Source organism: Phoenix dactylifera, chromosome 1, assembly GCF_051530095.1.
Source record: "Phoenix dactylifera cultivar Ajwa chromosome 1, Ajwa_hap1_PhDact_Kaust_v1.1, whole genome shotgun sequence".
Lineage (NCBI taxonomy): Eukaryota > Viridiplantae > Streptophyta > Magnoliopsida > Arecales > Arecaceae > Phoenix > Phoenix dactylifera.
Window position 1 is genome coordinate 73,337,777 of NC_143190.1, and position 14,943 is coordinate 73,352,719.

Here is a 14,943-nt window from a genome sequence, read left to right on the forward strand (position 1 = left end):
AAACGTTTTTTACTTTTTCCGCTGATTCTAGAGAAATGGTTAGCCCTGGTCGCTGACAAATTTACCGGCCGTATCCTTTTCCCTCTTTTGGAAAGCAATAAACGCCCTGGTTTTAGCTGCGATTCTATCATCCATCCTTCGATGCTTCCTCCAAAGAAGTGGTTGTACCGCGCTCATGCTCTGAGCCAAAAGGGCACTAAAAACCACGAAAATGGTAACACAGTTAGCACGAAGCTTTATTTTTATATAAGTGATCCAAGTTCAAAATATGCAGGTGTCAACTAAATACGGAGACCAAATATCCTCGGCGTGACCTGCCTATTTAAAAAGATGGTGCTGAGGTGGTGCCGGAGTGACGTACTCACACATGGATTCATCCATACTGGTGGGGAGGGTATAAAAAATTTTCTACCTGTATCGAATATTTTCTGATGGAAGGAAGCCTCAGTGGGAGCTGCTGCGCGGGTGGGGTTAATTTTTCTCTCCTTTTTTTTTGTCAAAAAAAAACAAAGAGCACTAAGATAAAGTTTGACCCACCTCCGCATGGCCATAATTTACTCCATTCCATAGACCGGATCTGAACTAATCCCCTTATACCATATTTTACCAAACTTCCAACATATCCATTCATAATGCCAAAACTTATCTCAAATTCAATCCAAATATATATATAATTCTTTATTATTTTTTTCTATTTTGGGATTTATTTTATTTACGCATAAAAAAGATTGGACATGTAAAAGTTGCATGATACTTAATTGTTCTTTATTTAGTTTATTATTTTTTTAACTTCTAAAAAAACATTTTTTATTTATTATATTTTTATTATTATTAAAAATTTAATTTACTACAACTTTTAGTTTAGAAGTACTAACCATCATCTATAGCAACAAGACAATAGATATGACAACAAAATGCATTCACATTCACTATCCTTTGCCTTCAATTTAAAATTGGATGGATGAATGACAAAATAATCGATGGTACAAATTTGCATAATTGGTTAAACTGGTTTTTATTATAATTAAATCCAAAATTATGTTCTTTTCAGATGCATCCCTCTATATTTCCTTTTTAGTTTTTTATACCTTCATCAACCTCACTGCAACCTCTCCACCGTTTCCCACTAACCTCTATCCCTACTACCTCGCTGATACCCCCTTCCCCCACCTCCCTTGCCACCTATGTCCTCTCTCATCTTTGCCGTGTCAGCCTTACAGCCTCATCGACAACGACACCCCACTTCCCTCATACCTCATCGCTGTTGCTCTCTCCCTCCGCTCGTGCCCTCCTCAAATCCCCTTCCCTTGTTGATCCTGTCATGCCTGTGTCGTCGTGTCTCCTACCACAACTACTCGCCCTATAGCGTCGCTGTGAGCCATCATAGAAAAACAGTTATTCTCGACACCCAACTGCCGATATTGGAGAGAAGCGTGAGTAATTTGGCTGGTGTGCCAAAATTTGCCCGACGCGTCGGAAGATACCTATGCTTTCTAGTCGGCAAAAGTCTGACTTAGACAACGCTAAAAATTGCCATGAAAAACCAAAATGAAAACAACGCTTAATGATGGCAAGGTTAGGCAGGATGGAAGACTTATATATAATAATGCCGACTGGGCTACCCGTTGGAGATAACAAAGGAGAGTGTCCGACGATGAGAGAGTCAAGTAGAGGTTCCCAAGAGTTCATTAATGGATGTGTAACCAAAATTGGAAATAATAAAAAGATGAAAATAGAAAAATGGTTGGCGACCAATAGCATGGTATTTCCATGGTACCCCCCATCAATCGATGATTTGGACCAATAGCATGGTATTTCCATGGTACCCCCCAAAGCCCTCAACGCCAAGAACCTCGGTCTCCTTCTACTCTATTTCTCTTATTATTGTTGATTTCTTTCCCATCTCTTCTTCGTTTCTTGTCGTGAGTTTTTCTCTTGAATCTTGGTTACCTAGTTCCTCGATTCCATGCTATATGGGAATAGAAGCAGATCCAGTGACCGGGAGATGACTTGATTCTTTATATCTTCAAGAATCGAACTTCTTGACAAGAAGTAGAAAATTTAGTCCATGTCCTATAATATCTATATGATTTCTAGATCTTTTTTTTGAAGATTTCTGATCCCGTCAAAGCTGGATCAGCATAAAGGCACGAGCTAAATTGCTGGTAGTTTTGTAGGAAGAAATTGAAGATAATTTGATTCGTAGGTCATATTAGGGTTTCAAAATGCCATTTCCTCTCCGAGTTGTTTAGTTTAACAACAATTGAGATAAATTGACCTAGTTTTCCATCTGAAAAGTTACATACTTCCAATCTTTCAGAGGCATGCGTCTTATGATGGGTTAAATTTAATCTATGTGCTGTTTATGGACATGATTTTCTCTTGCATCTGTTTTTTTATAAATATCTTTGGATAGCTGTCATTGATCACATGCTTATGTAATCTTTTTAGTCCTCCGTGACTCATAATTGAAATGGTTGTGCGGAGATGGATGTAAGATACAAAGGCTATCTTCACGAGTGGAAAAGTCATCCTTGTATCAAATGCGTCCTTGTGGAGAGCACCTCACCTTGTGCCTGTTCTGCATGTCAATGCACAATGAAATCATCACTCTTTCAATATTCCATTAGGCCTTTTCTTTTACTTATCTGTTTTATGGGGTGTTTGGTATGGGCTAAGGGTTGAATTATATATGGACAAGGCAGGAATGGCTATTAAGGGTGTTGTAGCTGAAATTCAAAAGGACAAAGCTACACAACTCATGAAGAGTGTCTTTTACTGGGCATAGAGTATGTCTTGTGTTACGAACGCCATGCATGGATGCATCATATGCATGTTTTTATATGATGTTTTGCTCTATCATTATAAGATCTTTTGTATAATATGCAGGAAATACTGTGAATCAAGATACTATTTGATGCAAAATATCAGAATTAGTTGAGCTCTTTGCTAGCTGAATGCTACTTATAATAGCAAGTTTGCAATCTCAAACCATATTGCCCGGTACGGAGCATACTATACCGTACTGGTAGGGTATTGAGACTTGGTACGCATTTATTTCATATTATATTTGAGGTTCTTGGATTCGGTGGACCACATGGCTTGCAGTCCACTGAATATGGCTGATACCGGGGTCCCATGTATCCACTAAATTCATGGCAGCAAATAGATACAGAAGCAGAAATCTGCACTTTCCCTGAATTTACTTCTTTCCCCAGCTTACAACTTATCTCTTAGCCTCAGGGATTGCTGCTTTGCCCTCTTCCTCCGTCTAGTTCCTCTACCTGCCTTTTTTGCTACCTAGTAGGAAAAGTAGGGGTACAAGGATGTCATTCTCTCCTACTCAGTATCTTGACTACCGCTCTTTTCTTTCATTTCTCGCTATTACCACCAATTTCTTCTGTCAAGGACCTTCAGTACCCCGAACGCTGTCTCCCTTTCTTCCTTCCAAAAGCACTGGGAGATTGTCGGTGTCCTTTCTTACCTGACTTTGGAAAGGTTTGTTCAGCTGGTCCCTCTCAGGAAGAGTTGGCTTCCTCTTGACGAGCCCGCCATACCCAAGTAGCATTAGGGTCTCAGGTACATTGGCTAGAGATCATGATCAATGGTGGGAAGGGGATTTTCCTCATGCCATTCGTCTTCATGATGCACCCAGATGTCCCTTGCTCTTGAGAGCAACCCCTTTGAAGTCATGCTACACATCCCTTTGTCCACCTCTGGCCACCACTTGAAAATGACTGGTTGCTTGTGGCAGAGGAGGATGCTGGTCAGCAAGGGAGGGGGGGCGGAGGAGGTGTTCGTGGGCTGAGGAGAAAGGCCAGGCAGATTTTCCAGGAGCTTGTTATGGTACAGGCGGAGGTAGAGATGGGAGGAGGAACTGACAGAGGAGGATGGAGATGCAGATTTTTTTTCTTTTCTTCTCGTTTCAAGAAAAGAAATGATGCAGATTTCTGTTTCTATAGATGTTTGTTGCTGTGGATTAAGTGGAAGACATGGGATCCCAGTATTAGCTGCATTTGGTGGACCGCAAGCTATACAATCTACCGAATCTGTGCCCATGGCTAGGCTCTATAAGATAAATGGTGGGTTTGCTCTGGTGGTACAGGAAACAAATCATCTAAATAGTGTAATTGTTGTAGACTAGGTGTGGTTGATCACCATTCTGGAGTACCCAGGCAGTTTGCTTATCATTTGCCACTATAAGGGACATGACATCTTACAAGAAGACTTAGATTGGAGTTTTCATTTCTTGTTAATGGAGTTGCCTGTAGAGTATGAAACATTTGGTTGATTTTGCTATTTTTGATATTGTCCTTCTTGCTGTTTCTTTCTTGTACTTTTCATTTTTTGATGCAAGACAACTTTATGAATAGAAATATATAAGTAATACGTTAAAGTGATCTTCTGAGGCTACTAAACTTTTATTGATCAATTTGATGAGTATCGAGAGGTTTATAGCACCAAGGTTTGCCGTCTTGATACTGAACTCTATACTGGCGCTATCCTATAAAAATATTGCTATATAGTATGGTACGGTAAAGTTCAACATGATAGTATGGTAAAGTTCAGCGTACTTTTGTATGCATCAGCACATAACTTCTAAACGATTCATTATTCCGTTTGTGTTTTTTTTTTCCTGTCTGTATAATATTTGGCATTCTTTTTCCTTGCTTTTGTTATCATGATAATGTCATGCTCGAGGAAATTAGAAGGAAACCGTTGTAGCTCAATGTTTTATTTTTTTGGGAAAACTTCTTTTGCCACCATCGATGTTAAATTGCTCCCATGCATGACTTTAGGAAAATTAAAACATGGCCAGCTTATCAAATATTAGTTTTCATCATGTTTTTTTACTTGCGTTGGTCTTGTATATGGTTGTTAAATCCTGGCTTAAGTTGTTATTTGGATGTAGAAAGATGACTGCTATCAAAAAGTTATTTAGGGCTTTGTTGATATCTTTCACCTTTTATTATCTGTAAACCGACATGTGATGCTAGACTCTCTATGTTGTTGAGGTGAAGCTTCTTGTTTTTGCATGAATGTCTTCTTGACTTTTCTTTTTTCTTTTTTTTAAAGCAATTTCTACATCTACATTTTGAACCATTGTAAAGGTTGATTTAAGTTCTCTTTCAGTTAAACTGGAGTCTTGTTCTTTTAGCTCATGCTATTATTTTCTTATAGGTGTTTGCTCTGGTATATTTTCTGATATGTAAAATTTTTGGATATCAAATGCCCGTACATTTATTTCATGGATGGTGTAACAATGGGGTTTGGGATTGGCCTGTCTGGACATGGCCACTACCAAATTGTCACTGAGGTATACCTTTTTTCAAAGCAGTGATCATTCGTCATATCATAGGTACCCTGGTATGGAAATTAATTTTAACTTGGTACTTGATTTTATATGGTTTATGCCAAAGAACACTTCTTGCCATGCGAGAATGGAATTGGCTTGTTCCCAGATGTTGGCTTTTCTTATATGGCTGCAAAGAGTCCAGGAGAAGGGGCAGTGGGGGTGTCCCCCTGAATTCTTTCACATTCATCACTCAACTGATCTTCATGACTGTGCCTCAACTTGTTTGACTTCTCAAGTTGTACATCATAACTTGAAACACCACTAAAGATATATCACACAGAATCTTGTGATAGATAATGAGTTGTTTCTGGCTTAACAAGGCATGGTCCCTCTTAATTTTCCTACAATATTATCAAATTTACAGTAAAAGATGGTTTGACCTTTCAGTTTTTGTCAAGGTCATCTAACATATGTCTATTCTTGCTATCTTCTATTATAAGTGATCAAATCAAGGTTTGTTGCGCCGGTCCCATAAGCAGTCTCATACTGTACCGACATTCGGTATATCTCGCCATTTCGTACCGTACCACATTTTAATATTATAATAAGATAGTACCAGTATGAGGTCGGCTATCGAGACGGACGAACATCGGATCAAAGTAATGCTAATATGTTGCTGCATGCTTCAAGTATCAAGAATCTACAATATTAGGGCAGTAATAAAAGAAAGGGTGCAAAAAAATAAAGGTATCTAAGATGATTACTTGTGATCATGTCCTGTCAAATTTTATCTTGCTTACCTCACATTTGCAACAGCGCACCTCTAATACAAACCATTCTGTGTAGCCTTTTCTTAGTGATCAGAATACAATGTGCACAATAACCAAGCTTTTAGGGCTTGTTTTGGACGTCGGAAGACCTTATCAATCCAATAAGATCTTCCAATGAGGCCTTAATATTGGAAATACAACACAAGAAACCATAGAGGAAAGCGATTGGGGCTGCCGGAGTTCTTCAGGGTTAAGTAATCACTTCTGTGAGATAATTTATCTAATCTCTGAGAAATAGGGATTAGACACTCCTTCGGCTTCCCGGATCACCTTCAAATACTGTGCCGATTGCCTCTGCTTCATTCTAACTTCAATAGTAATGCCTTGCCTGACCCTGCCGGAAGATCTTTGTCAGATCGACAAGATCTTCCGGCATCCAAACAGGGCCTTAAACATTACATCCTATTCGTACTTAAGTGCATATATACCTAGCATGAGGGAATCAGAATGGCTAAACCTTGAACAACATATAATCAAATAATGAACCATATAGATCACCATTCATTTCTAAGGAACCCTAGGGTTCTTTGACTTGGGAAACATGTTGCCTGGTGTATATGCAGGAAAAGATGTCAAGAGAAAACCACGTGAAGAAGAACATGTGACTTTTTAAAGTATTTTATACTTATTAATTTTTTTTTTTTAAAGATCTCTCTTAGTAAATTTGCCTTAGGCCTCCAAATGCATTGGGCCGCTCCTGCTAGGGGTCTCTCGGCGGGGACTACGAGTGCACCTTGTGGCTTGGGAGTCTTGATGAGAAGAGAGGCTTTGTCACCCGATATGCGGCCATATTCATCCTAGAGCCCCTAGTGCTTTTGGAGTCAGGTGATGGTAACCTGGTATGGTCTTGCTCGGGTGGGTGAGATATCGGCTAGGGGTTGGAGATGCTTCCCCATATGGCGAAAAATCGGTAGGTATGTGCCTCTCGTTTTGTTTAATTGCAGGTGGCTAATCGGTGATAAGCAGAACATGGATGCGGTGGAAGACTCCTAGGTCGACTTGCTCCTTGTGAGGCGTTGATCGGCCACGGTCAACATCAACGCCCCAAGAGGACTGCGGGTTTGCGACCTCCTTCGTCCCAGAGGTGCAGGATGGGATACTACCCGCTTAGCCTAGCTATTTGGAAACCAACTTGCTGAGAGGATTCGGTCAGTGCCAGCATGTGCCTGCCCTGATGTGAGGGTGTGGAGCTCGGCTTGCAGATCCAGGGTTAGGGTAGGCGATGTCTATGGCCTTCTCCAGAATGTGTAGCACCCGGGGGTTGATTGTGCCTGGGTTTGACGCTTTAGCCTGCATCCGAGGTTGGCCTTGTTTCTCTAGAAAGTTGCCTGGGACCAACTCCTGACGAGGCTCGTCTTGAGTGAAAGGGGCCTAGATATCTATTCCCAATGCCCCTTGTGCCAGGTGGCTTAGCCTGTGGACCATGCCTTGTTCGAGTGCCAACATGAGAGGAGGATTTGGGAGCTTGCTATGATCCTATTAGAGGTATGGTGTGACTCAGCATCATTTTTGCAGATGATCAGATGGTGGGCAATCACCCCACGATCTAGTTAGGCGACTACAGTGGTGACCTATATAGCATACCATATTTGGCTATTCAAGAATGCTTGGACGTTTGGTGATAGCTGGCCCCCACTGAAGTTCGTTGTCGAGAGGGACCAGATTTAGGCAACCGAGATTATTAGTCACATCTGTTGAATGGACCATTAATAGATTGGGACATTTGGAGCTTTTCTCTTGCTTGTGGAACGTCTTGCACGGTGTTCTTTGCCTGCAAGCCCCTACTCCTGAGCTTCCTCAAGGTAAATTTTGATGGATGTGTACTGGATGGTGGGAGTAAGGGAGGGGTTGGCTTCATTATCACAGGTTCGGACTTCAGGATGATTGCGGCTGATGGTTGCCAGATCTTCGATATTTCGGTTCTGAAAGTGGAGTTGAGGGCAGCTTGGACCGGCTTGAGTCATACTTGGTGTGCGTTGCACGCTAGTGCTATAGTGCTTGAGAGCGATTCGGCAACAGTTATTGGCTGGATCTAGCAGTGTGTGGGAGGGGTAGGCGATAACCACCCATTGCTTATGGATATCCAGATTATGGTGAGTGGCGGGATGACCTTGCAGGTTAAGCATATATATCGAGAGGCCAACGGGAGAGGAGATTGGATAGCGTTTTATGTGGCTAACCATTTTAACAAGACCCTTTGGTTGGAGAAGAGGAAATTATTTGGTGCGCTTCGGAACTTGTTATTTTTAACTTTTTTTTAGTATATTCGTGCTTGCTATCTATGATTCATCCATCTCGAAAAAAGAAAAAAAAAATTTTTTATTCCAAAAAATAGTCAAATCTTGTACGACGACAAACCTAACTTGTACTAGAGGTGATCCATGTTGACAAATTGGTATTCTTTACAGTAACTTGACGTAACTAGACGTGTGGCGTGTAAACTCGGCTCTCTCTTCTTTTTGTCTCCTTCCCTTCTCTCTCCTCTCTTTTTTATAATTTTCTCGTTAATTTTATTATCTTGAACCTTTTTTATAAATTTCTCGTTTCATTAACCTATTACTGCAGGCAGGAGCACAATCAGGTAAATGTTAATTTTTTCCTTTGAGATTTTAATAATAAAAAAAGTAAATGTATACCAAATTAAAAATCAACTTTAATAGAAGTTAATAAAATACATGCAAGCAGGGGTCTTGCCCTGCTTAGGCATCTAAACTATTGAGCCCAGTTCAGGAATTGTGAGCGAAAACTTTATCTGGCCCATTTTTAGGCCCACATGAGAAACGTATTTTCTTCTCCCTTTCCTCTAGTTCTGGAGGATATTTGTTCTCTCCCCTCTCGGTTACATCGGGATCCTGATTCTGAAGGGAAGAAATATGAAAGATCGAATCGATTATACGGGGAAATTGGCCTTAACCAAGCTTCGTTCCTGAACATAATGTATTAAAAGGCAAAAAAATAAAATAAAAAAAATAGAATGCCTAATGCCACTCTGTTTATTTCAATCGTTATCCACAAACTTAATAAACTTCAACCATCCTTTGAAGTCTGGTAGATAAGGATGATGATAACACCAAACAAATACCGTCACTGACTGTATGAAAAGTACTTTTGTTTTTTTTTGATTAAAAACGGCATTCATATAGTTTTCACATAAGTACAACATGCCAAATCAAAGAAAGAAGATGATACAAGGGGTGGAAAATATCTCCGATCCTGGTCCAAACCACACCATCCGAATACCGGGCCACAAAGGAAGCGACCCAGTCTGCTGTACTGTTTGCTTCCCGATAAACGTGTGCAACGTGAAAGAAGCCTGACTCCGGATAAAAATATTTTTGAAACCGGTAAAATAAAATTTAAGAACCCAAAAAAAAAAAAAAAAACAGAGCAGTCAAAAACGAGACGTGGGTGGAAATGGGTCCTTGGGCTGGCCCTTGGCCTGCTCTCGCCGAGGAGTGGCTGCGAGTCTCTTAGCCACATCCCTCAGATGGAACTTCTGTACCTTAGGCCCGGCCTTGGAAGCTCGGCCAGGAACACCACCTTCTTCGGCACCATGAAACCGGATATGTTAGCCTTGCAGTAGGCAATTATATCCTCCTCCTTCAAACTCCCCTTGCAAACTCCGGCTTCAGCGTCAAGAAGGCGCACGGCGTCTCCCCCCAGTGGGGATGCGGCATCGCCACCACCGCCGCCTCCAGCACCATCGGATGCCGGTACAGCACGCTCTCCACCTCCACACTACTGATGTTCTCGCCGCCGGAGATGATCACGTCCTTGGCCCGGTCCTTCACTTCCACGTACCCATCGGTCCAAAACCACCCATCCTGAAAGGCCGCGTGGGTCCCTTTCTTGTTCTTGTAGTACCCATTCATGGCGCTGCTCCCTTTCAGCACGATCTCCCCGAGCGACTTCCCGTCCCTCGGGACGCTCGCCATGCCCTTGCGGTCCTTGATCACGTCCATGTCGGCGAGCATGAGGACGCTGACGCCCTGCCGGGCCTTGAGCCGAGCTTTCGCCTCCTGCGGCAGCCGGTCCCACTGCGGCCGCCGCTGGCACACCGTCGCCGTCGCCTCCGTCATGCCGTAGGCGTGCGATACATGGATCCCTAGCTTCTCCATGCTTTCGAGCAGCGCGGCCGGGCTCCGCTGGTGAGCACCTGGACGGGGCCCGGGATCGGGCGCCGGTCTGCAGGCGGAGCGTGGAGGAGGATGCTGAAGACGACCGGCGCGCAGCACATGTGGGCGACACCGTGCGCCGCGATTGCGCCGTAGATGGCTGCAGCGGAGAGGTTCCGGATGCACACGTTGGTGCCGCCGCGCGCCGCTATGCCCCACGCAAACCCCCAGCCGTTGCAGTGGAACATGGGGAGGGTCCACAGGTAGACGGGATCGAACGGCACCTGCCACTGGAGGAGGACGGTGAGGCTGCTGAGGAAGGCGCCGCGGTGGCTGTACACCACGCCCTTAGGGGCCGCCGTCGTGCCGGACGTGTAGTTGAGAGCGATCGCGTCCCACTCGTCCTCGAGCCGGTGCGGCTCGTCCAGAGGATTGCCGCATGCGATGAGCTGCTCGTAGTGTAGCTCCCCGGATTTCGTGCTTGCCGGGGAGTGGACTTCGTCGATGATGACCACAAAGGGCGGTGGCTTGGTTGGATGGCGCTCGCCGATATCAGCGACCACGCGCTTAAGAGCCTCGAGAGCTATCGTGGTGTATTGGTGGTCGATGAAGAAGGCCCGGTTATATATATGAAAACGCCCTCGGTTAAGTGAAATTTTGAAACTTACGAGCATGCAGATCGCACCTCGGTTATATATGAAAACGCCCGTTTCACGTGGAAGCACACTTACGAGCGATGCCGTTGTCTTGCATCATCCCTCCAATCTCTGAACATCTCCAAGAACGATGTCGTAAGTACAAAAATTTCCCTTAACAACAGTTTGAGTGAGTTCGGGCTTCCAAGAGAAGCGATTTACCGAACTTCCCTGATATCATCGGATTGTACGTACCGTGTTGTAGATATCGTTGCTTGCACAGAACATCCCGGCCGTCTACAAGATGCACTTCGCCGTTCTGATGGCCGGCGCCGTGCTCAAAACCATAAACACCCGTCTCGATCGATGCCAACAACATCGCTGCTATCCTCGTGCACTCAGATGCGAAGGCCTTCTTCATCGACCACCAATACACCAAGGTAGCTCGCGAGGCTCTTAAGCGCGTGGTCGCCGATATCGGCGAGCGCCATCCAACCAAGCCACTGCCCTTTGTGGTCATCATCGATGAAGTCCACTCCCCGGCAAGCACGAAATCCGGGGAGCTACACTACAAGCAGCTCATCGCATGCGGTAATCCTCTCGACGAGCCGCACCGGCTCGAGGACGAGGGGGACGCGATCGCTCTCAACTACACGTCCGGCACGACGGCGGCCCCTAAGGGCGTGTTGTACAGCCACCGCGGCGCCTTCCTCAGCACCTTCACCGTCCTCCTCTAGTGGCAGGTGCCGGTCGAGCCCGTCTACCTGTGGACCCTCCCCATGTTCCACTGCAACGGCTGGGGGTTTGCCTGGGGCATAGCGGCGCGCGGCGGCACCAAGGTGTGCATCCGGAACCTCTCCTTTGCGGCCATCTACGGCGCAATCGCGGCGCACGGTGTCGCCCACATGTGCTGCGCGCCGGTCGTCTTCAGCATCCTCCTCCACGCTCCGCCAGCAGACCGGCGCCCGATCCCGGGCCCCGTCCAGGTGCTCACCAGCGGAGCCCGGCCGCGCTGCTCGAAAGCATGGAGAAGCTAGGGTCCCATGTATTGCACGCCTACGATATGACGGAGACGACGGCGAAGGCACTGGTGTGCGAGTGGCGGCCGCAGTGGGACCAACTACCGCAGGAGGCGAAAGCTCCGCTCAAGGCCTGGCAGCATTTTATATAAGTTTCTTAATATTTATTAATGGTCCTTTGTTTAGATCCCATTTTATATTAAAAAAATAAAAAATTATTCTATGGGTTGTAAAGCATGAGGATGTCAAAGCCACCAACTTCATCCCGGGCGAGCGGGTGCTTTGAGATCCATGCTAGGGGGTGACCATGGAGAATTTCGTCAAACAGGTGATGGCTGGGTGCTATGGCCAAATCTGGGGTGGGGAAGGCTGGAGAATCGAGCAATACCATCCCTAGAAATTCGGCTAAGCATCCTTCATGGGCGGAGGTGGCGAAAGGTGCCCCGAGGTAACCGACATGGACCTGTCATCGGATTTCCTCCCGTGAACTGGAAGAGTTGCAAAATAGGGTCACCAAGGTAGTCGAAGTACTGAAAGAGGAAATGGAGGATGTGTGGTCGGAGTGGAGGAGTACTACAGTCATTGTGAGGAGCCTAGGGAGGAGTATTCCGGCGGATTGGGTGGTGAAGAAAATCCGGCGAGTCGGAAAGCTGGAGTATGATGTCGAATGCTTCACGCTGGTGGACGACGTCATCGCCATCAGGTTAGCTAACAAAACTGACCGGAAGGTTGCAATGCGGAATAGCCCATGGATGGTGGCTAGACAGCTGCTCCCCATGGACCAGTGATGTCCCAACTTCATCTCGAGGGCCGGTGGCGTCAGGCGGGTGGTTGTTTGGCTTTGTCTACCCGGGATGCCGTTGGACTACTGGTAGAAGGAAACGATTTTTAGGGTTGCGGCGAGGGCTGGCATTCCCCTGACGTTGGATGGCTATACGGAGTAGAGACGAAGGTACGGCTTTGCGAGGGTGAAGGTGGAACTAGACGCTTCTGCTCCGCTTATGCCTGGGACTTTGTTGGGGAGATCAGCAGGTGGAAAAGCTAATTTCTGGCAGGGTTTCATCTATGAAAACCTGCTAGCACCATGTTCCAAGTGTGGGCGGGTTGGCCATTCGGCAGTGGCATGCGAGTTCTTGCCTCCGGTGGTGGGGGGGACGAAACCGATGGAGGAGATGTTTGGATCCGAGGAGGCCAGCAATGGGAAGGTTGCTACGGAGTTCTGAAACAGGCGGAGAGAGGAGGAGAACAGCCTCGGGAGGAAGGGGTCTTTGGACCATGGCTTGTGACAAACCAGATCGGACCGACCTCGTCGGCGCCCCGGAAGAAGGAGACACCCGGCCTTGGTGCAAGGAAGAAGATGGGGCCCTCGTCTCCCTGTCCCGGTCTGAATCGGACAGGAGACAGGACGATATCAATGGCTCACCAATTGATCTTGAAGGGTGACAGAAGCTAACCAAGGTGGCTCGCTGGAGGACGCCGGAGAAGGATGTTTCGGAGCGGGAGCGAGTCTGTCAATGGGTGGAATGAGCCAACTCGGCTTGGGCTCCGGGTCAAATGCCGAGGCAACTTAGGATTCGGGCCGGGTCAAGCCTAGTCTGGGCCGGATCGAAGTGCGGCCCAGCTCTAGTGGTGGGCTCCGATCAAGCGGGCTGGGCCTAAGCCCGCTGAAGCATTTTAGGAGCCCGCCCAGGAACAAATCGGATGCAGGCCCATTCGTGGGAGGTTCATCGGATTTGGATGAGGGGAAGACACCTATTTCTGCGAAGGGTCGGCGGCCGGTGGTTGGTGCCCACCGGAGGAGCCAGAGCTCACCCCCGCCCCTCATGGTAGTGCGTGGCCGACCTCCTCGGGCAGACCAACAGTCCATAGGAGCGGGTAACGACCCTCGGTAGGAGGTGGCGGAATCCTCTGGATGTCGGTTGAGTCGTTCGTTCTCAGTGGCAGCAGGTCTGCCGGAGCTAGGCCTGGCGGCAACGCCTGGGATGTGTCCGGGGGAGACGACGATGGGGCAGGGCAGTGGAGAAGAATGCCTCGGCAGCGGCTTGGAGAGGGATGCCACTTCCGTTTCAGAGGACTTTCAACTGGCCAAACCGTGCCAAATGACATGGGTGAACAGTGAGGCAGAGTCCAAGAGTTTGCCATCTCTGGAGAAAGGAAAATTTGGGGAGCTTGAAGCTGAGAAGGAGGCATTTGAATGTGGAGGGGTGCAGGGAGAGTCTGGCATAAGGGGCACAGGCACTGTGGACAATACATGCTATATGGCACAAAGGAACAGTGGAGGGCAGCATCTTCAAATCTTGCTTCAATTAATGGCTTCGGCGAAGGGGGCGAACAGTGAATCACAAGGAGGTGCAGGGTGTATGGAAGTGGATGCAGGGGGTAGCAGCAGCTCCAAAGTTGTGGGCTGTGCGGGATTGTTGGGTAATTTATGAAGATCTTATTGGGCTTTTCGCAGGTTGGTGCAGCAGCACAACCCTGATATTTGTGTTTTATTTGAGAGTCAGCTTTGTGGTGATAGCTTACAGAAGGCGAGAAAGGCGTTCCGAGATCGTGGGGATTATATGCTGTGGAATCTCAAGGATTGTCAGGAGGCATCATTGTCACTTGGGGATAGGGACGATGCAGACTAGATTGCTTCAATGTTTGCAATCAAGAGGTGATTTTGGTGATTTCGGATGGTGATAGAAGCCCTTAGGTTCTTTCAGCGATATATGCTAGCACTGATTATAGGGTCAGGAGGACCATGTGGGTGGAGTGATTAGGCATGGTTATCCCATGCTGTTGGCAGGAGATTTCAATTGCATTGTTGATCCTCAGAAAAGGATGGGGGGGAATCCCTTCTCCCTCAATAGGAACATCAAGGAGTTCCAGGATTTTCTTATAGCCAATGGATTGATTGACTTGGGCTTCTTGGGCCCTAGGTATACATGGTGCAATAATTAGCAGGGGCGGGCCCGTGTCTGGGAGAGATTAGACAGAGCATGTGCTATAGCTGGATGGGTTCAGTGCTTTCCAGATCATCATATCAGACACTTGCCGAGGATCGCA

The 14,943-nt window shown here is 46.4% G+C and overlaps 1 protein-coding gene and 1 pseudogene across 1 annotated transcript; one reads left to right on the top strand and one right to left on the bottom strand.

Annotated features, from left to right (window-relative positions):
• Positions 1-9,399: 9,399 nt before the first annotated feature.
• Positions 9,400-10,917, bottom strand: LOC103695650 (trans-cinnamate:CoA ligase, peroxisomal pseudogene; annotated as a pseudogene).
• A 60-nt stretch (positions 10,918-10,977) lies between these two features.
• Positions 10,978-11,613, top strand: LOC103695651 (trans-cinnamate:CoA ligase, peroxisomal-like). The gene is made up of 2 exons (XM_089928714.1): positions 10,978-11,032; positions 11,279-11,613. The coding sequence occupies exons 1-2, from the start codon at positions 10,978-10,980 to the stop codon at positions 11,611-11,613; spliced, it is 390 nt and encodes a 129-aa protein (XP_089784840.1).
• Positions 11,614-14,943: the final 3,330 nt, after the last annotated feature.

Coding starts and splice junctions, on each gene's coding strand:
- LOC103695651 (XM_089928714.1), top strand. CDS start 10,978: ATGCCGTTGTCTTGCATCATCCCTCCAATCTCTGAACATCTCCAAGAA. Junction 11,033..11,278: donor ACATCTCCAAGAACGATGTC/GTAAGTACAAAA, acceptor TCGTGCACTCAG/ATGCGAAGGCCTTCTTCATC.